At 36.6% G+C, this 23,398-nt stretch overlaps 1 protein-coding gene across 1 annotated transcript in view; it reads left to right on the top strand.

Annotated features, from left to right (window-relative positions):
- Nucleotides 1–23,398, top strand: part of THSD7B (thrombospondin type 1 domain containing 7B) — a 1,126,819-nt gene that overhangs the window by 899,357 nt on the left and 204,064 nt on the right. Inside the window, exon 16 of the mRNA XM_067742059.1 lies at nt 19,570–19,745. Coding sequence (XP_067598160.1) covers nt 19,570–19,745 — 176 coding nt within the window. The remainder of the gene's footprint in view (nt 1–19,569; nt 19,746–23,398) is intronic.

Genomic DNA, 23,398 nt, shown 5'->3' with positions numbered 1-23,398 from the left:
AGTGGTTGATAGACCTAAGCGTGGTAACTAAAAGTATAAAACTCTTAGAAGAAAAACAGCAGTAAATCTTTGTGATTTCGGCTAGGCAAAGTTGTCTTAGATACAACACCAAAAGCACTAGTGACAAAAGAAAATGTAGATAAGTTGGACTTCATCCAAATTAAAAATTTATCTACTGCAAAAGACACCATCAGGAATGTATAATGACTCACAGAATGGAAGAAAATATTTGCAAATGATATATCTGATAAGAAGAGACATGTATCCAGAATAAAGTCTTTTAAAAGTCAACAAAAAGAAAGACAACCTAGTTGAAAAATGATCAAAGGATTTAAATAGACATTTCTCCAGAGAAGAGATACAAATGACTTATAAGCACCTGACAAGATGCTCAGTATCATTAGTCATTAGGGAAATGGAAATCAAAACTATAATGATATATCACTTCATATCCACTAGGATGGCTACAGTCAAAACGACAATGTGTTGGTGAAGATGTGAACAAATTGGAATCCTCATACTTGCTGGTTGGAATGTAAAATGATGGGACTGCTTTTGAAAAAGTTTGGCAGTTTCTTAAAAAGATAAACACAGAGTTGCCATATGACCCAACAGTAATGAAATATACACCCAAGAGAAGTGAAAGCATGTGTTCACATAAAACCCACAAATATTTCACAGCATTACTCATGAAAGCTGAAATGCGGAAACATCCCATATTTTCATCTACTGATAAGTGGATAAATAAAATGTAGTATATATAATGCAAATTATCTTGACAATTAGAAGACTGAAGTATCGATACCTAGGAGATACTCATTGGAAGTGGATAGTCCCTACAGGCTGCCTCATAGATAAGACTGCCTGAAGGTATGAGAAACCCAGAAGTCCTTGTCCTAACTACCTTTCTCTCTCCCACTGATTCTTCAAATCCCAAACTGTCAAGACATTGCTGCTTTAGAAAGTAAGCCTGTTAAACAGGGCTGTGATAGGATTCTGTGTTTATTTTAGCAAGGTATTTCTGGCTTCAGGGTTGAAGTTGGATTAGATAAAAGAGAAAGGTAGAGAAATCCTCAGAAGAGGGTTGCAGTGACCCCTGTGAGAATGAAACAAGGCAGAGTCCATGGGGATGGGGAGAGAAGAAAGTATTTGAAAGTCAGGACGGGTAACACTTATTAAAGGTAGAGAAACAGGGCAGAATTGGGAAAACTTTTGAAAACTGGGTCAGTGATGGATGGTGACATTAACAAGGGTAAGGTACAAACTCAAGAGTAGAAAATAGAAAACTCAGTTTTGGACAGTTTGAGGACTGAGCAGAACAATTATTAGAAATATAAAAACAAAACCCCACACAACTGAGAATATTTGAAGTCAAGAGAGAAACTTCTGTAATTACAGATTTGGAATAGAGATTTTAGAATAGCTTATAGGTGGCAAGGTAGATGAAACAAATGATGTTGACAGTTGGAAGAGATGACCCCAGACAGAACTCTTAAGAAATTTTTCTTTGAGATGGTAATAGAAGAGTCATCTTCCTTCGACTTAAACCTTCTCACCGGCTAGAAGTTTATTACTATCACAGTCAACTGAACAGTTCTAAAATGTGAAAGATCTTTATTTTTTAAATCGAAATGCAACTTCCTCCACTCATTGGTTCCAAATTAACTTTATTCAATTAAAAATAGATCTAAAATATTATCTACCTAAGAACATTCCCAAAATCTGAAAATATATGTAATGACATATTAATAAATATATAAATTATTCTCCAGATTAAATATCCAGGGTGCTTTGTACTCTGACTCATGTACAATTTCTAGTTCCTTCATTATTGTGCTTATTTTTCTCCAGTATGTTTCCATTTGGCAATAAAACCTTAAGTGATAGTTAAGGGAACAAGGTGTCCCAGTGTCACTTTCAACCCCATGTTTCATGTACCATATGCTGCCTCCATACTGGACTTCCATTGTTCCCCACACATCTTCTGTCCTTGTGTCACTTCATTCCTTTGCCCATGTTCCTTCCTTTGTCAGGTGTCTTTTTCTTTTCAAAGTGAACTCCTGCTCATCTTTTGAGCCAGAAATCACGTTGATTTCTTCAAAGAGCCTCTTCCCTAACTTTGCTAGACCAATTCTGTATTTTCACAGAAACATAGTCATACTTTCATGTAGGACATGATTTATATTAGACTTTACCTCTTTGCATGTCTTTACACGTCTTACCTTCCAAACAAGTACTGTGCTGCATCTTGGTTACATAGTGTTAGACAAAATACGTGGTCATTGCCTTCAGTGAGCTTGCGGTCTAGTGTTTGAGAGAGATTAAGAAAATATAGACACAGAATATGTAAGTTCAATTTGTCCTAAGTGCTATGACAAACTTGATGGGGGTACTGTGATAGAATAGTAAAAGGGGCATTATCTAAATTGGGGAATCAGAGAAGGCCACTCTAGGGAAGAAAATAGGATCTAAAATGTGAAGAATGAGTGTATAATAGGCAAAGAATACTCTTTCAGCCAGAGTACCTGCTCAAATAATGTCTTTTGAATAAATAGAAGTACCATTTTCCCAATATTGTATTTTTCCACATTCTTTGGACCATTTTCATAGTACTTTTGTCAGGTTTTGTTTTGTAAACCATCTCAAATACTTCTTGGTAGATGAAATTTTACATTAAAATTTAATTAAATTTTTAATTTATTGACTATTGATGTATTTTCAGTTCGCATTTAAAAAAAAAATCCTGAAGTCTGTTTTTCAGGAACAACTATAAAGTTTTGAACTCCCATTCTGAGTATATGTGTTCAGTTGTCTGTTGGATACCATAATGCAAAACCGTGCTTTTCCCTGTGTTGCCATTCATAGTCGTAGTTGTGGTTCATTATCCCCGCTTGTTAAGCTCTCTAAATCTTGATTCTGACATCCAACGTATTAGCTATAACTCTCAGCTTTATATCATCCCCAAATTTGATAAGCATGCCATCTGTGTCTTTATCTAAGTTGTTAATCAAAATATTAACCAAAAAAGAACAAAGCATTTCCCTCTCAGCATCCAGCTACAGGGAGCCAGCCCTTCTGAGGGCCCTGATCTGTTAATCAGCATTGGGTAACTACAGAAATTCATCCAGCTCCTTAAAATTGTTTATGAGGGTGTCAGGAGAGATTTTTTTTGGTATGTTACTTTCTACCTATAGCATCTTCTTCTTTCTTCTTTACTTGTCTAGAGAACTCTAAATCTATCAAAAATAAATTAGATCAAAAAATAATAATAAAAAATTAGATCCCTTTCTCTGAATTGACCTCAGTGAGCTCATTTTGATGTCCAACGCCCACTACTTCTATATTGAAGTATTGAAAAGCTCTGTAATAGTAGATTTATGGACTTTTGTCAGATTTGGGCGCTGCCGTAGCTTTATGGTAACCACCTATAGTTCTATCCCCTTGGGCTAGGCCTAGCCCCCCTGGGCCAAGGTAATGTCTTAGTGGCTTGAAGCCCAGGCCAAGTTGCTGCATCCACTGCGTATGGGTCTCTTTAACAGTTCATAGTTCCTTTCAGGTAGTGATGCTATTCAGTAGGCAGGCAAGAAATGTGGGGATATGGCTTCAGAATATATTTCTTACCTTGATTTAACCCCAGTCTTGGTTTTCCTGTATTTATTTTCCATATTCTGTGTGTTGGTCTAAAGATAGCAGTGGCTACAACTATTATTCTTCAGTTCCTACTCTGTTATTTTCTTTACAGGAACTTGGACCTCCCCTACTCTTGACTGTAGTCTTGTTCTCAGTTTTATAATTTCTCCTGTCCATTTGTTTTTCCTCTCCTTCAAATTTGGCTTAAATTCCTATGGTTCATGTCAGTGGCAAAACATTTTTTGATTCCCCTCTTGGTACTTGTTTGCCAAGAGGTCCATTTTATTTCTTAGCCTAAAATACTTAATTATGATCTTCAGTATTATCTATACTACAAGCACTTTACTTTCTATGTCCTTCTTCCTCTTCTTTCTCAAAGGCTTCTTCTAGGGGAAAAAACTATTAATACCAGCTGTATCTACCCCTCCCCACAAAGTTCCTTATCCTCATATCTAAGACTATTAAGTCCCAGGAACTTCATTCCAGATTTCTCATCAGTAGTCATATTCCTTTCCACTTATATCATCTATGTAAGTTGCAATCAATTAATTTTACAAGCTTGACAGGTTTTTCTTGGAGATTGGAGCCATAGTTGGGGAATGTTAGGGTTAAAATCTTAGCTTTTTGAATGTATGCTGTGTGTCAGGCACTCTGCCAGGGGCTTTTCTTTTATTTTTTTTTATAACATCTGTTTAACAGCAATAAAATCTCAAGGCCCACACAGCTCACTCTCAATATGGTATCTCATTGGAAGAAACTAAAATATTTAACATCTTTTCAAGCTCTTGACATGATACAAAGGAGTGGGACAGTGGGTCACCGTGCACAGGGATCTTAAGTACACTGTTTTTTCCCATTGCTGTCCCACAGCATGTCCCCTGCTGGGGTTTGAGCAGGACAAAAATAAAACAACAGTTATCTTGAAGGTCATTGTAATAGTTTTCTACGTCCTTGTATTTTATGTCTGAAGTTGAACTAAAGCACTTTATCATGTATGTCCTAGGGAAATTTTCTCTGTGGAATGCCCCATCAAACAGACGTAGTATTAGGCTATTTTTAATTTCAAAGTATGAGGACAGACTGAAGTAATCTCATGTATTAGGGCCCGTTGCTGGGTACATGGGGAGCTAAGGGAGCAAAAAGAACCTTCTCCATCTCGGGAGGGAACACGGTGCTTCCTGGTTCTGCTCTTTGCTTCTACTCCCCACGGTATGACTCTCTCATTCTTGTGACTGTGCCTTTGGTCTCCTGAGTCTTTCTTGACAGCCTAGACTGAGCTGCTGTGTGCTCTCATCTTCAGTCCATGCACATCCTTCTTTTATTTTTAATTTGGTTTCATAATTTCCCCTATTACTCTATATCTCCAATCCTATTAGCTTCCCTCATATTTTATTTATAACCTTCCAATCCTCTCTGCATCTGCTTATATTAAAGCCTTTGTATTCCTGAAGTATAAACATAATTATTTAGCTTGTGTTTTAATGTATATTCAGAGTATATATCCATCTTCTTTTTTCACCTTTATTGGAATATAATTGACAAATAAAAGTCGTATATAGTTAAGGTATACAACTTGATGTTTTGATCTACATTGTGAAATAATCCCCATAATCAAGAGAGTTAACATGTACTTCACCTCACATAGTTACCATTTCTTGTGTGTATGGTAAGAGCAATTGAGGTCTACCCACCTAGCAAATTTGAAGTATATAATGCAGTATTGTTAACTACCATGCTGTACGTTAGATCTCCAGAACTTATTCATCTTGTACAAATGAAACTTTGTACCCTTTGGCCAGCATCTCCCCATTGCTCCCACACCCCCCAACCTCTGGCAACCACGGTTCTACTCTGTGGTTTTATGAGTTCAATTATTGTAGATTCCCCATATGAGTGAAATCATGCAGTATTTTTCTTTCTGTGTCTGGCTTATTTCACTTAGCATAATGTCTTCCAGGTTCATCCATGTTATCACAAATGGCAGGATTTCCTTCATAAGGCTGAGTGATGTTTCATTGTATGTATACACCACATTTTCTTTATCTGTTCATCCATGGACAGTTAGATTGTTTCCGTATCTCGGCTACTGTGAATAATGCGGCAGTGAACATGGGAGTATAGATAGCTCTTTGAGACATTGATTTAATTTCTTTGAATCTATACCTGGTAGTGGGATTGCTGAATCACAGGGTAGTGCTATTTTATTTCTTTAGTTTTTCCCTGATAAATAATTATAGCTAACGTTTATTGAACATTTACAGCAGGCTGTACCTGTCTCTAAATGTTCTCTATTAACTCTTTTTATTCTTCTGTCAACAGTCTAAATTAGATGTTAATTTTATTGCTATGTTACAGATAAGGAAATCAAGGAGTAGAGAGGTAAAGGAGCTTCTATAAGCTTGCGCAACTAGGAATGTCAGAGCTTGTTTCCTCATCCAGGCAATATGGTTCCAGAGTGTGTCTCTCAATTAGTATATTCACTACCTCTGTTCATTCTTCTGTATGTAGATTTATTTACTCTTTTGCAGGCACTGCGTAGTATTCTATCTTTTACACATACTTATCATTTTATACTTCTTTTCCAATAGTGATAAATTATCCACACTTCATTCCAGTCTTAGCCAATCAACTACTGATGTGAACAGCCCTATCATGGCACCTGTACTACAGTCTGATCATTAGGTAGCTAGTAAGATAGTATAATTTACCAGAAAAACAAAATGAGAAAGTTAACAAAATAAGGAGAAATATACCAAAATGATAATAGTTGAGAGCATTTGAAATCTGAGAATGTTTTCTTCCTCCAACTGTTTCTTCTCTTTGCTTTCCATTTCTGTATCTCTACATTTAGAATTGTACCATTGACAACCCTCAGATTTTGAGTCTCATATATGAAATCAAAGCTAGAGACAAATTTTTAGGTGTGTGGTCTGTATATTGTGTCCCTGAAGTTTTGCTTAATCTAGGTATGGGTTGGTGTCCCCTGAGTATTTCCAACAGCTCCAAAACAAAACTTCACACCTTAAAATACCTTAGCTGGTACTATCTCAATTCTCTTAAATGATAAGACTTGAGGATTTTATCTTATCTCTTTTTCTGAATCATCTTTTGGGGCATTAGAAGAATGAGTGCAGTGCATTTTAACTCCAGATGGAATAATTCAGCCCTTTCCTGGACCAGAGTTATATTCTAAAGATACACAGCCATAGTCTCTGTTGATATGTTGATGATTGTAAAGACATCCATATAAAGCTAAGATGGTTGTGTAGAGCATGAAATAAAACAAAAGAAGCTGTTTTCCGTGTTTCCTGAATTATATCTCTACTGTTTGAAATTATTACCACATGTTGAACATTGTGAATGGACAGAGTTTCATAATGGAGAGACGTGGAAGCAACAGTTTATGGAAGTCACTCTAAGTCATTTCAAGAGATAGGACTTTAATATAGGAGTAGGATGGGGAACTCAGAAGGAGGAACATGATTGGATAGGACTGGAGATGGTAATGAATTCAATGTGTTTTTCCTTAAAGTCTTGTTAACGTTGCCTCAGTCTCTAGTAGCCTTCAAGCTGTGTTTGTTCAGTATTTTAAATATGCCTATTATAATTAGCATGGAACTATTGACATGTACCAAAAGGTAATCATTACTTATTCAATTTATTTGATCAACAAATAGACAAAAATTTACATGCGCACTCTCCCCATCCCTCTATGCAATAGTGGTCTGGGTCTTGATGTGAAAGCAGCATTCGTGCGAAGACTCAAGATGTTGGATCTTCTCCTGTAGGGGATTTCTCAAGCTGGGACTATCTTCCTACCGCCCATCCCCATTTGATGCGCTGAAGATGATGTTATACCTTTTCTTTGCAAATAAGAATAGCAGCAGCAATGGTTAACCCCTTGTTCCAGACCCTCTAATGCACAAAGCAATTCTCTGAAGTAGGTGTAATAATTACCACCATTTTGCAGACGAAAAAGTTGAGGCTTGAAGGGGTTCAGTGACAGCTGCAAATTAAAGCCACTAATAGAAGTGTCCTGGTTGATTTTGAAATTAATTCTTTCTCATTTTTTAAGCCCATGCTGTTATCCAACATGGCACTGTTCCTATCTTATAGAAACTGAGTGCTTGCTGTGTGGTCAGCACTGTTTGGTGCTCTCATTTGATCCTCATAATAATCTTATGCAGCGGGTACTATTACTATTACCATTTTATAAATCAGATGTTGCAAGCGTTTTTATGAAGGTCCAGATGATAAATGTTTTCAACTTTGTGGGTCATACTATCCGTGTCACAGCTAGTCACCTCTGCTGTTTCAGTGGAAAAGTCGCCGTAGACAACACTTGAACAAATGACTGTGACTTTATTCCAACAAAACTGTATTTACAAAAAGAGGCAATTTGGATTTGACCTGAAAGCCACAGCTGGCCAATCTTTGTTATAGATGATGAAAGTGAAGCTTAGAGGATTTAGGTAGCTCTTGTTAAAATGGGGTATGAGCCTAGGAAGGCATGATATCAAAGGCCAAATTCTCATCCATATGTTATATCATCTTCCTTATCATAGTCTTCATTCCTCTCTCTAGTAGGTTGAATTTTGTCCCCAAAAGATGTGTTAAAGTCCTCCAGTACCTGTGAATGTGACCTTATTTTCAAACAAGGTGTTTGCAGATATAATTAAGTTAGGGAACTTAGGATTCGATCGTCCTGGATTTAGGGTGGGCTCTAAATCCAATGACTGGTGTCCTTGTAAGAGAAAGGAGAGGGAGATTTGAGACACAGAGGCACACAGGAAAGACTACCTTGTGAAGAGAAGACAGCAGTTGAAGGTGCGCTCCCACAAGCCAAGGAACGTGAGGAACCACCAGAAACTGGAAGGACAAGGAAGGATTTTCTCCCATAGACTTCGAAGGGAACACAGCCCTACCAATACCTTAATTTCATACTTCCAACCTCCAGAACTATGAGAGAATACTTTTTGCTGTTTTAGGCCACCAAGTTTGTGACAATTTGTTATGACAGCCCCAGGAAACGAATAAACTCTCTTCTTCTGTCGCTTTTTGTTCTCTCGTCCGAGAGATACTTCTGGTCGCCCTTGAGACTTTTTCCTGATTTAAAAGGCCCTCTCTCTTTGTGAATTGGAATTATCCACAGTTCCTTGACATGATTACTTCAGCTAGAAGATTGTTGACTATTTCAATTTCAGAAAATTAATGAAAATTAAACATCTCCCCCGCCCCTGCCTCTTCTTTTGTTCATTTAGCAGTTATATCATTAAATATAATTAAATTAAATCATAAGTTATCCGTTTGTCTACAGAAGACAAGAGAAGCCTAAATGTAAACCTCTGGATTGGCTGATGCACAATCCATTAGGAAACGAATTTATTGGTAAGTGAAACAAGTTCACCGTTAGCAGCAGCATGCAGTATAAATCAAGGCTGGGAGCCCTATTTAATTTTACACCTTGGTGATATTTCAAAGGTTTTTACAGTAACTTGCAAGGAGTTAATGTGCTGTGCATTCATTCCAGTACATTGATTTCTGCATTAGCTCAGTGAAAGGTGCAGTTCTTTGGTGAAAGCAAACTTTTGGAGGTAAATTTGCTTGGTCACGTAATCCATAATTCAGAATTTATAGTAACAACTTATTTCGTTGTTCGTGAATACAAATTATTGTCTGGATGACCCAACATTCCAGCAAATAAAAAATAATTGGAGTTTTGGGACTTCCCTGGTGGTTCAGTGGTTAAGACTCTGTGCTCCCAGTGCCGGGGGCATGGGTTCGATCCCTGGTCGGGGAACTAAGATCCCGCATGCTGCATGGTGTGGCCAAAAAAATAAAATATAAATAAATAAATAAAACTGAATCACTTTGCTGTACACCTGAAGCTAACACAACATTGTTAATCAACTATACGCCAACATAAAAAGTTAAAAAAAAAAAGAATATGGCTTCTACATAAAAATGTAAGGTATAAGGACTAATGTACTGACCAAGAAGACAAGATTTCATATTTAAAAAGAAATAATAATTGGAGTTTCATCCTGCAGTTTGTTCCGTGCACACCTTATCACTTGATGAGCTTTGTTCTGTGCTCCAGGGCTTGGAGGAGGTTGTCTCTGAATGGAGGATGCCTTCGTCTACCTCTTCTTAGGTATTCTTGCTGTTGTAGGTATTTTTGATGTCTCTTGTTGCCACCTTTAGGAATTATGTTTAAATGCTGGTGTTCGTAATATTCAGGGTACTGGTGGCAATAGAACTCAGTCCACACAATGAAGCTTAAACTTCAGGACCTGTCTCTTGCATGGGCGTCTTCTAAGGTGGAGCTTTCTAGATAGACTCCTCCTGGCCCCCTTCATGTGATGAGTAGCGGGGGAGCCCTGACTGGCAGATCTCTGTATCTTCCGCCTTTTCCTACAATACAAGAGGCCTCGCTTTATGTTGGAATTATGAATTGGGTTTTTGCTTTGCTTTAGTTGGGGGAGAAATACTTAGTTTAGAAATTTAAATGATCACCTAAGAGACTGCAGCGGACGGCAAAGGCATTTTATCTGAAGAGGCCTGACTTCTTGGTTCTAGCCAATGGTTGACAGGCTAGAATGAGGACCCAGTGTTCACAGATGCTCCACTTTTCAAGAGAAGCCAGAAATCTTTATTTTCATATGAAATCCCCCAATTTTGAACTTTGGGTCTCAAAAGAAATATATAAACAAGAAAGTAAATAAGCAGGTAGATAATAAATCCATTTTATTCCAATATAATGTCTGGATTCAGGTCAGAGCTTCCTCTAGGGACCTTTGAGATGGAGCAAAACGACACTTTTCTTCTAAGTGCATATATTTCTGAATCCCATGGGATACTTAGAAGTATCTATCTGCTCATAAACTGGCCATTGCTGGTTGTTAGAATTAGTTATATTAAACCTGTCTTAACAGGAAATGAAGCTGCTATTTAAAGAGCTGGTTCATTGGTCATTTTGAATAGTCCATTTTATTTAGACAGTATATTAGCCATGCGTACATGTCAGAGCTAGTTAATTATAAGTAATATTCTACCATGTTTCATTATGTTCTTTAACAATATATAATATATATTACATTTAATATATATTTATATATGATATTTACATATTTATAAATATTATATATATAAAATTACACTTAGTGGTCTTTTAGCCTAAGGCTTGGCCATTTGTTACTTTACATGTGAATTTTCCAGTCATCTCTTGAGAAGGTGCCCTGTTCTCACGCTGTCTTTTCTTCAATCCAATAGCACACCTGAATTAATGATCAGAATTCTTAACTTTTTAAGCCCTCCAGCATGACCTCCCAATGTGGATCCACCCAACAGCCAATTTTTTACTTCTCCCCAACCTCAATTCCTGCACAGAAGATTCCTCTGTTGACTTGTGAACATTTGGGGTTCACGCTCGTCTTCTTAATTTAATTTGTAGGATCTCTCCTGCCTAGATTGCCTTCTGCATGTCTTTCATTTTATCATAATTCTGCCATGCTTTAGAGATTATTTATTTTAAGTTAGGCCATGATCTATTTAGAGCTGTACTTAGGGACCATTAATATGGCAGCTGATCAGACACGTAATGGATTAGAAGAGACTGGGCACCTGGAGTCCAGTCAAGGGGCCATTCTAATAGTCCAGGTGAAAGATAATGAGCATCTGGCCTTGGCTGGTGGCAGCAGACTTGGAAAGACAGAGATGGACTCAAAACACAACTGATTTACCGATCCAATACAGAATCACTCATTTTGTCAATGTCATCCTAGCCTTTAATTATCATGGAAATAATCTGGAATGAGAAATGGCACCCAAATTTGAAAATTATTACCCTATAATTTTTCTGCTTAAGCATCTTTACAGAATTATATTTTCTATCACTAGCATGAAAAACAGATTAAGAAAAAGCATTTTTACCTTGCTGTATAGCTTTTAGTAGTGGTAAAATACTAGTATGCCACTTATATTGTATGTTAGTTTTTCCACAGACTCCTACTTACTATAATTTTTGACCTTACAGTATTAAAGGGAGTTAAAAAGGACACGTATTATACATTTTTATTGTCACATGAGTAAACAGAACAATTGAGGTTTAAATATTTTATTTCAGATCACATAAGTTCAGACTTTGATTTATAATTCATATCGCTAGTTTTTTTTTAAATAATAAAGTATACATTTTCCTGAAATATATATAGGTTCAACTTTTGCAAAGTCACATTCTCAGTGGTTAGTGCTGCCATTCAGACTGTGCTAACTGCTTATATAGCTTAATCTTGTTTTCTCAGGACATTATATATAGATTCTCAAAGTATTCTAAATATTTGTTCCATGCGGCTTTTTACTTTGTCTTCTGAAGATACACTTTCCTACGCCAAGGCTGATGCATTAGGATAAGATAGGTTGTAGTATGGGAACAAATGAAACAAACAACTTCAAAATCTCAGCTGTTGAAAGTCAACAAGATCATTCAGTATCCATGTCCATCCTGCGTTGGCTGGGTTTCTTCTTCACTCCAGGATGGGGCAGCCACTATCTGACACAGTTTTGTACCCTGTGGTACAGAGAAAGAAAGAGGGGGGCAAGTTACACTCGGGCTCTTAAAGCTGCCACCTAGAAGTGACACACTTCACTTCTCACATTTCATTGGCTAAAGCAAGTAAGAAGATCACACCTAATTTCCAGGGGCAGGGAAGTGTAGTCATACCACGTGTTCAGGAGCAAAACCTAAAATATTTGGAGAATAGCACTGACAACGCGAGGAGAATAGCGCTGACTCAGACATGCTCTGAGATCAGCTTTCAGAACTTTGGAAGGAAATATAAACTATAGAATGTCTGTTGTAATTTAAGTCAAGATTTTCTCAGGGCAAGGAGATATCATGAGAGAAATTAATATAGGCTCTTGCAGCCACAGTTATACAAATTACCCAGTAATATTATGTTGTCAACAATCTGTATCTTTGTAGTGTTTCAAATGCCAAGTTTATTATGTGCTTAAAGCGTTCAGTCACTTAAATTTTAACAGCATTTATTTGCAGTAATGCTAAAAATGGATACATACAGTCCTAATTGAACGATTCAAATGATTCTGTGTCTAGCATCTCATTTGTCCCTAACATCCTTAATATCTTCTAAGAGCAAAATATCTCTTTTGTCTGCCTGGAGGAACCAGACACGAGGCTGTAAATGCTGAAACTCTGTCTATATGAACAGCTGCAGATACCTTCTTGATTAAATTGCCTGGCCAATTCAATTTAAAAGATCAGTTCTTTATATGATTTGGTTGATTGATTAAATTGACACTGATACATTTAGTTAGAGCAAGTGAACCAGGTTAAGCAATTAGTCAAAAGCCTGTGTCTACTGCAAAAATTTGCCAATATTTTCCCATGAAGTACTTAGAAAATTGAAGCCAGAATCCATTTGTTACCTCAGATTGTTGTGTAATTTGTATATAGTATTTGTATCATTTAATATGTCATTTATTATATACCATGTTTCTTTTCTTATTTATAAGACTGCTCTCTAGCAAAATATGAATTTCTTTAAGGCCAGGGTTGATTATCTACTTTGTCACTCCAGCACCAAAGAGAACATTCTGAGGTCATAATAATGATTTTTTTTCTACTTGATAGTGAGCTCAGTATCTCTGTCAAGTCTGGATTCAAGATCCCTTTCTAATTCTGACCAGTCTATGAAATGAAGCTTTTGGCCTTGATGACGTTGAATAGCTCATCATCTAAAAGTTCACCAGTAAATTATATTGTTAATTAAGAAAACCGGTTGACACTTAGATGATTTTTTCTGGTAGATGTAATAAACTTTAATACATAATTATGCTGTGAAATATTTGAGTTTTAAGGAATCCAGGAAAACTTTCTCCTTAATGTGACTATTTGAACTTTGTGTAACTTCTCATTCAGCTGTATTCAGGTATCTGATTAGGTTGTGGGTCCCAAATAAGGTATTTTGTTATCTGCAATACCATAACCATCATTTTATAATGGTTAATATTAGAGAGTCTTTGCTGATGCGTTCTTATATATGTAGTAAAGGTATTTTTCTACGAGTAGGGAGTATTTTCAAAAATATTCTTTTAATTCAAAATTTTAAAGGAAGAGATAATGATAACTAAGGTGCTTTCTAGCTCTCCCCTCTCAGGCCCCACAGAAGCCTAAATAAGGTTGGACCCATCTTTGAAAGACTGTATCTTTGAAAGAATGTAACTGCTGTTCATAAGTGGTATTCCCAGGCCAAAATATAAATTCACCAAAGCAAGCTGGCAACCTTATTGAGTTTGCACTACATAACCACACACTAATGGATTGAGATTTTAAATAAATATTTAACAGTTAGTGTTTCCCTTGAGAACAATGGCAAAGTATTGGTCTAATTTCTCAAATTCTTTCTTGTGACAACATCAAAACATCGGCCCCCATACTTTCCCCACCTCTCCTGAAGGATATCTACTTTAAACCACTCTGAATTAAGTCATCAGATACTTTTAAGTATAGTACATATTACTAGATAAATAGTAGAACTAAAATGTATAAATTAAAATAATAAATCTTTAAATATTGACAAATGAAGACATGATATCATTTTAACTCACAAAGTTCTCCCAGATCTTCACTTTGAACTAGGGAAGGAGGTGATCAGCATTTTCTTTATATTTTCCTGATTTTATTTTTGGTAGTATGTTTTCATTATTTCAACAAAGTGTCAGTAAATAGAACATTCACTGTCTAGGAGGATGTTTGCCATTACTTTACACAGTAGGAAAATATAAGTAAATTAACCTAGGTTATTTCCTCAGGCTTAATGTCATCAATATCTCCTTTCACGTCTTCCAAAACAAGATCTTTCTGGGGCAGGGGGAGGAGCAGGGGAGCAGGGGAGATGTTAGTACTTGAATGCCAGAGAAAAAAATGCACAGCAGGTACTATCCTGGGAAGTGGTTTTAGCAATGAGACCACTGTGTTAAGAGAGCAGTGTTTTCACCTACATCTATTGGAGCAATATTTGGGGGTTAGTTATATAGACTGAAGCCAGGTTCCTGGGCTTCAGCCCTGTTGGGTGTAAGTCATTCAATAAATTCCTCCAGTTATAACATAGAGACTCTATTAGTGGATTCTATTTAGTTCATCTTCATCTATAATATCAACAGATCCTTTTTGAACACCTACTATGTACAATGTATATGGCTTACAGAATCACCATGTTGGATGCATTCTTTATTGATAATTCTGTAATGACTACTTCCTACTGAATTTCATATGCATACAGATAACTAAAATAGAACATGAAAGCATCCCCAGGCTAAGTAATATGATGGTCCAAGCAGTGTATTCTGCATATAAATTAGAGCATCAAATATTTTCAGTAGGAAAATTGCTTCTTTCATTGAAGCTAGATTTAGATTTCTGAATGTTGCCAGTTCAGCTAGTCTGTGGTATATTTTATGTAAATGAGTTTTTAAAACATTAGTGAAGTTTCCATAGTCAGGAATTGGATTTCTCTTATGGGAGGTTAACCTTGTAGTAGTCACATTTGGTCATACTCTGCTTCCAACAGTTGTAAGTATTAAGTATGTGGGTAGAACTGATCCTTTCCATTATGAGATAGGTATAAGAATATGCAGTTATTAATGGTTCTCACTATGGGCTTTCCTTTGGGGTATACTCTAGCATGAAAATAACTTTTCTGAAAAATAAATGTCACTGTTGCTTAGACCTGTTGAATTTCAGAATTATTTTATACTCACTGAATTTATGACCTTGACTTTCATAGAGATCCTCTGAGTTTATGTCTTATCATAGGGAATAAAAAGAAAACAGTATTGCTAAGAGGCTCTCTAATTAAAATCCATCAATATGCAAGTATATATGAAAATGATTTAAAATCTCATTAAATTAAAAGACCATCTGATTCAAAATCTGCTTTAAAATAGGATCTAAATAGGCCCTCAGATATGTACAAGTTATTTATATGAAGTCTCCTGAAATTTCATATTTGAAGCATTTACACCGTGAGAGTTAATTCTACTTAATTACTAGTCCTGCTGTTTTCATTCAGTAGCAAATGGAATCATTTTGTGACTCAGTTTCTCTGTAAAACTAAGTAATGCCTGTGGCCTATATTTAATCCTATAGTTAGCATTTATTATATACCTAATACTGAATTAACTGTCAAACCTCCTTAGAAAGGACTGTAGAATTGTAACTATGGTAAACAATAGAGAATTTTTAACAATCTCAAATAGACCTTTTTTTTTTCACCTTAGAAAGATCCTTCCTGGTGACTTAGGTGTTTGATGTACTCTCTCTTGTCAATGAGTATTATTTAGATACTGTAAAGTCATTCTACTATTAATGTAAGAGAAAAATATAACTATAAAATGAGAGAGAGTGAGAGAGCTTGGAGAGATAGCAAGTGGTGAAAATGGGCCTTATATAAGAAAATGAGTGCCTTTTCCATCATGATATGAAGATAGAAGAAGAATATGGAAATTCATACAGATATATTCATAGGAAATTGAAGGAGTTCTTCTTATTCATTTCTTTCTATTTTTTTCTGGGAAAGAAGAGGTGAGATCTAAGAAGTTTGAAGATAGGTAGAGAAGGTTTGAAAAAGCTGTGAAGTGGAATGGGAGTGAGAAGAAAGCTCAGAAGAATCACCAGGCAGTGTGTGGCATTAGCAGTGCCTTAGTCTCCACTTGATGTCCAGCATTCAGAACAGAGTAGGGAAACAGCTGGACCAATCTAGCTCTGAAGTTTTGCCAGACCGGCATGGCAGAAGGAGCAACGGGGCCAGATGGTCTACTGGCCAGAGAGTCATTGTAGTAATGAAGGCTAAACTGGATAGAGAAAGGGCAGAGTTTTTCATGAGGAAAGGCGTAAATATTATTGCAGAAGATGAAGTAGTCTATGTGCAAAGATTTCAAGATATAGGAGGGGGAAGGGAAGGAGGAAAACAAGTTAGGGAGGTGGTTCTTGGACTTGATTACACATTAGAATTCTCTGGGGATCTTTGAAAACTACCATCGCCTAGGTCCCGTCCTCTGAGATTTGGTTGAATTAGTCCATAGTGTATCCTGGGCAATGGGAACATATTTTACAGCCAAAGTTGAAAACCCTTGTTTAGAGCCTCTTATAAAGAATCTTACAGTTTTTGCAAAGTGATGGTCACTTTATTTTCAAGGCAATGGAGAATCAGCAAAGGGTTTAAAAGGGATAGTGTAAATTATCATTTATTCTAGAAAAGTAACTTTTTCCTCAGAGTGACTAAACCAATACCAAAAGAGAATGATTAGGAGAAAGGGAGCCTAGTGGAGAGAATATTTCAGTATTATGGGCCAGAAAGAGTATGATCTTGAGCAGGGACGAGCAAAAGAATTATAGAGTGATGCTTCCGCATAAGAGCTTATTACACCCATTAATATATGTGTAAAACAATGAAGGCTGGTCTAAGATAACTGTGAGATTTTTTTTACTTTGGATAATTTGCTAGTTTTAAATTGCTGCATAACAAATTACTGTCGACCTAGCCATTCAAAACATTTATTATCTCACTGTTTCCATGAGTCAAGAGTACAGCCATGGCCTCTCTAAATTCTCTGCTTAAGAGTCTCACCAGGCTATAACCAAGATGTGAACCAAGAGTCAGGTCTCAGCAGAGGTGTGACTGGGGAAAGCTCCTCTTCCAATCTCCCTTGGAATTGTTGGCAGAATTCCTCTTCATGCACCTATAAGGCTGAGACCCCTGTTTTCTTACTAGCTAACAGCCAAGGGCTGCCCTCAGGCCCTAGAGGCTGCTTGCAGTCCCCTACCCTGCAGCCACACCATAGGCATTTTATGGCATGGCTGTTTGCTTCTTCAAGGCCAGCAGGAGAGTTTCCTTCTCCACAAAAAGGGCCCAGTCTCTCTTTTAGGGGTTTTTACCTGATTAATTCAGGCCCAGCCAGGGCCATCTCCCTTTCGATTAACTCACAATCAATGATTTGGCATGTTAATAGTATCTGTGCGTTCCCTTCCCCTTTGCCACATACCATAACCTAATCATGGGGCTGACTTCCTATCATATTCACAGGTCTTGCCCAAACTCAAAGGGAAGAGATTATATACTCATATACACCAGCGTACAGGAGTCAGATATGTTGCAGTTAATTAAGGTGAGGAATATAAGAGAATCAGAATGTTTTAGGAGGAAACTGGTGGCCTCAGTTTTAGACATGTTGAATTTGGGGGAATTTGGGCACCCAATTAGAGTGGATCAGTAGGTGGCATAGAAATTAGTAAAGAGATGGGAATTGGAAATACATGTTTGGTAGTGATCGGTGGAGGTGACAGTTAACCATCTAGAGAAAGACTGTAGCAAGAAGTGGGCTGAGGACAGGAGCAAGAGCTAGCAAAGCCAGAACATCTGCATCTGTATTTCAACCCACACCTCTTGATTCCAGTCCAATATCTCATATACAACTTTTCACTATTCCTCTTTCTTCTTTCGATAATATCCTGCTCTTCCTAGTCTGTGGTCCACTCTTTGTCCTCCTCCCACCTCTAAGTCACACTACACAGAAGTGAGAATCAAGATCTTCCTTTGTGATGTCCAAAGAAGCCATACAGATGGCCAGTAGGCACATACAAATAGGCTCAACATCACTAATGATTAGAGAAATGCAAATCAAAACTATAAAGAGGTACCACTTCACACTGGTCAGAATGACCATCATTAAAAAGTCTACAAGTGACAAATGCTAGAAAGGGTGTGGAGAAAAGGGAAACCTCCTACACTGTTGGTGGGAATGTAAGTTGGTGCAGTCACTTTGGAAAACAGTATGGAGGTTCCTCAGAAAACTAAATATAGAACTACCGTATGATCCAGCAATCCCACTTTTGGGCATATATATGGAGAAATCCATACTTTGAAAAGATACGTGCACCCCAATGTTCATTGCTGCACTATTTACAGTAGCCAAGACATGGAAACAACCTAAATGTCCATCAACAGATGAATGGATAAAGAAGATGTGGTACATATATACAATAGAATACAGCTCAGCCATAAAAAAGAATGAAATAATGCCATTTGCAGCAACATGGGTGCAACTAGAGATTTTCATACTAAGTGAAGTAACTCAGACAGAGAAAGACAAATACCATCTGGAATCTAAAATATGGCACAAATGAACCTATCTACAAAACAGAAACAGACTCACAGACGTAGAGATCAGACTTGTGGTTGCCAAGGGGGAGGGTGAGAGGGATATACAGGGAGTTTACAGTTGGTAGATGCAAACTATTATATTCAGAATGGATAAACAACAAGGTCCTACTGTATAGCACAGGAAACTGTATCCTATCTCCTGAGATAAACCATAATGGAAAAGAATATTTTAAAAATAATGTGTATATATATATATACATATATGTATAACTCAGTCACTTTGCTGTACAACATTGTAAATCAACTATACTTCAATTAAAAAAAATAATTTTGCTTTATTTTAAAAAAGGAATCTTTGTGAAAGCCTTGCAGATCACAGGCACTGAGATTGACTCTATTATGCTCTCTATTCCCAGACAGGGAATTATAGGTCCATTGGAGGGAGATGGTATCACCATTAGCCCTGAGCTGCGTCATTTCTTCTTTCTTAATTTCTTTTTATTAGAAAGCAGGACTTACTGTGCACTTTTCCCTGCTTCCTCAATCCCAGAATTGTCTGTGAAGGAGAAAGATGGCACAGATTTGGAATGCAGAAATAATCATATGTATCTGTCTCTGACATCTTTTGTCTGTTTATTGAAACCTCTGCAGCAGTATTGTTAGGCAGTCTGATCTGTGATAATAGAAACAGAAAGTAAGCTTGATTAGTATATTTTGATCACACTTTCCTCCATTCTTTTTAATCTTTTTCTTTCAGGTTATATTCAAGAAGAATGTGTCATCCCCTGTCCATTTGATTGCAAGTTAAGTGATTGGTCTAGTTGGGGGTCTTGCAGTTCATCTTGTGTTGGAGTGAGAATTCGATCCAAATGGCTGAAAGAAAAACCGTACAATGGAGGTCGCCCATGTCCCAAACTGGATCTCAAGAATCAGGTAAATTGCATGAAGCAACAAATACAAAGCTGAAAAAGTATCTCCTTTATTATTTCCTGGTGAAATTGAAGTCATCATCTTGTTATAAGTAGCTCGCAAAAAGTTAATACAAGCTCAGAAGAGTGGATAAGAGGGTACAAATGAATATAATAGAATTAGGAAGAGAAGCCTTGCCCACTTCTAGGCAATGCCGAGAACGACTTGGTAATATTAGAAATAATAATGTTTACAAAAATTAAATCCAGTTGGTTTTTAAATTACCTTGAAATGTCATTTGATTCATCATGATATTATGAAAGGTGTGTGTGTGTGTGTGTGTGTGTGTGTGTGTGTGTGTGTGTGTGTGTGTCATAATGTTGGGAGAATGTCAATTACTTTATGGTTATAGATACAATTAGTGGTCTCATCCACGTACTCCAAAAATGGTGTTCTAATTTTCCCACACCTAACTCTTCATACTAATTTTCTTTGTTCCTAATCTTATCAATGTTTCCACAGCTCTTCACGTCTCTTCTGAGCTATTTCTCTACAATTTCCCCCAAAATCAAAGCTGTTTTCATAAATGGAACCCTAAAGGATACTCTTCCATGTAGATATCTAATAAAATTGCTATCTTAAGCAATCAAAGTTGATTAGAGTATTTCAGTTGGCCTTACCTCCATAATGGAGTCTCAGATTTAATTAAGAATTATAATAAAGAACTAAAATTTCTCCCATGATTGCATACTGTTATTATATCAGGACTGATATATACATTTTAATCAATTCAATAGGTGGAGTACAAGATGACGATTGTGAAAAGTTCTTTATTCTTAGAGAGGTGAATTGTGTCTTATATGGGTCTGTAGATCCTTTGTGACTCCGAAACTTTTAAGAAAATAGCTACACAGGCTTCTATTCCTAATTCTATTGTGTTCATTTCTGCCCTCTTAACTCCATTTTGATTAGCCTTTCTATACAGGTTGTTTAATGGAAGGGAAATCCACGCATCTGTTGTTAATTAATTTGAATAGTATCTAGTACTGCTTGTATGTAGATCCCATTTGTCATTTCAAGACTGACATCTCTAGCTGTTTTTTTCCTAAATTTTGATAAAAGACACATAACTCACCGAAAATGAAAAATTATCATACTGGCAAAAAATATTTATGTTCCAAGACAGGGCATAGTATTAGGCGGGTCTTGTTTTTTAAGGTTACGTGGGATAAAGTGATGACCCTGGTTTCTTCCTTCAAAGCAGATATAAAGCATTTTGGGAAAAAAATGATGCAGAGGATTGTAAAATCAACATCACAGTAGTTTGGGGAAGGGAAAAGTGGGATATGATTAATGAAAACAGGAGGGAAGTAATCAGAGCAGAGAGAGTCTGAGGAGTATGAAGTATGAAGAAAGTATGAAGTATGAAGAATGAAGAAAGTATGAAGTATGAAGAAAGGAATAATACAGGTTGATGGTCAGGAGAAGAACTTTCAAATGAATACTCATATGAAGGTATGAAGGCTATTTGACCTTCCCTAGGGGATTTTCCAGGCATTTCAAAAGGGAAATGACTACTAAGCGTTTATAGTTATAAATAATGTATGAAAATTCTTCTCTCTCCTCAACACCAATGAAACCTAAGCCTTTATAGCACTAGCATTAAACACTAATTTTAATATGCTAATTTTATGAACTAGGAAATTATCAAGTGAGTAAAAGGCCTTCATTGGAGCACAGACGCTAAAACTGTATTCTCAGTGTGTATAGGCAAATGCATGGAAATGTGTCTATCAAATTTGAGAGTATGCGTAAGATAAGGGTACTTGTAAGCCTGTTATGACTTAAAGAAAACTTGTTCTAAACACTTAATTGACATATAAAACTTGTAACCTTAAGTAGTACATGCTGGAAATTAAGCCCAAGTTCAAGACTAATTTAGATAAATCCCATATGTGAAAAGTAAGCAAGGGTGGGTTTGTCTGCAGGAGCTGTTTCTAGCTTTTGAGTTCGGGAAGGAAATTGTAGCATTCCAAAGACATTTGTTGTGATGCTCAGAAGTGAATCCTGGGATTTGATTATCAGAAATCAAATTTAGTGTAGCATATATTCTGATGTAAAGAGGTTTCAGGTATCTAGAATGTATGTGGCTTAAACTTGAATTGGAAAACTTCACCCCAATCCATACTTTACATTTTAACATAAGTTAATTGATCAAGACAGTAAATCATAAGCCCTCCGTCTCACTTGTAAGTCTGTGAAGGTCAAGGAAAAATGCTATTGTAAAAAATCCTAAATTTAAAGGAAATTGTCCCCAGAGCCCTTCCTTTTCTAAAGAAAGCACACTTTTACCTGTAAGTATATTTGTGGAAAGCTATCTGTGGACTTCATTATGTATTTGCTCTTATACATGGTAGAATCCACTTTGTGTGTGTGTGTTATATAGTGAAATTGTTGAAGATACCCATATTTTCTTAAGTCATCTGAATATAAATTGGGTTGTCAGGAATCTTCGTGATTTAGGTAATATTCTTCAGCTTCTATTATTTATGGTAGTTCTTCTTTAGAGGAGCTCACTATTTGTTTCCCTAAGCTGGAAATATGATCTAGTGAGAGCTACACCCACTGAGGCTGTTTTTTTTTTTTTTTTTAAACATCTTTATTGGGGTATAATTGCTTTACAATGGTGTGTCAGTTTCTGCTTTATAACAAAGTGAATCAGTCATACATAAACATATGTTCCCATATGTCTTCCCTCTTGCGTCTCCCTCCCTCCCACCCTCCCTATCCCACCCCTCCAGGCTGTCACAAAGCACCGAGCCAATCTGAGGCTGTTTTTTAAAGTTCAATTTTACTACTGGCCTTAGGTTATTGGTCTCCTTTCCAACTGGTTTTTAGGTCTAGATTTATTTTTCTATTTTTGGAACCGGATTAATCCTCTCTCATCCATTCACCCATAAGTAAGAGCTTACAAAAAATGTAACCAAATTATAGCAGTAAGAGAGGTACATATCTTTAATACCTGTGCATGAGGAAAATTCAGTATATGGCATATTGAGTCTAACACACTGTCTGTAAAAAAAAAAAAAGAACTTTCTTATGTGTATATATATATTATGCATAGACTATGTAAATGTTAGTATACCTGTATGTACTTAATCATTCTCCTCCTTTGCGTCTCTTTAGAACATGAGGTCTTTCTGAGGGCAAAGGGTGTCTTTGTACTTTTGTAACTCATTCTAGCCCCTGGTACACCCTCCTGTGGATTGTCAAGTTATATTCATTGGATGCTTTAGCTGAAAAGAAACCTTCTCTCTGGATGAGTGTGTGGCTAGCTCCATAGGAAGAAAAAATATTTTAGAACTCTGGTCTCTTAAGCTGCGATTTGTCATTCGAATTGTCAAAACATGTGAGCTCTTCTAGAAGAAAGAAAAAAGAACCTCCACATTATTACTGCCCAAAGAGCTTTTCATGATTTGCCTGAAAAATCCTGGGTGTCTGCATCCCCACTGAAATCTAACTCAGTGATATAAATGAAAAGATTGGTATTACCTACACAAGCTCATAAACTGCTCTGAATCTGTTTGTGAAATCAATATTTATAATCTCTCATAAAAAAAACCTCCCTTTTAAACTAACACCTATCAACATGATAGCTCTTCCTCCAGAAGTGCCAA

The sequence above is a fragment of the Pseudorca crassidens genome, chromosome 6 (assembly GCF_039906515.1).
Source record: "Pseudorca crassidens isolate mPseCra1 chromosome 6, mPseCra1.hap1, whole genome shotgun sequence".
NCBI lineage: Eukaryota > Metazoa > Chordata > Mammalia > Artiodactyla > Delphinidae > Pseudorca > Pseudorca crassidens.
This window is presented reverse-complemented; position numbering and strand designations above follow the sequence as displayed.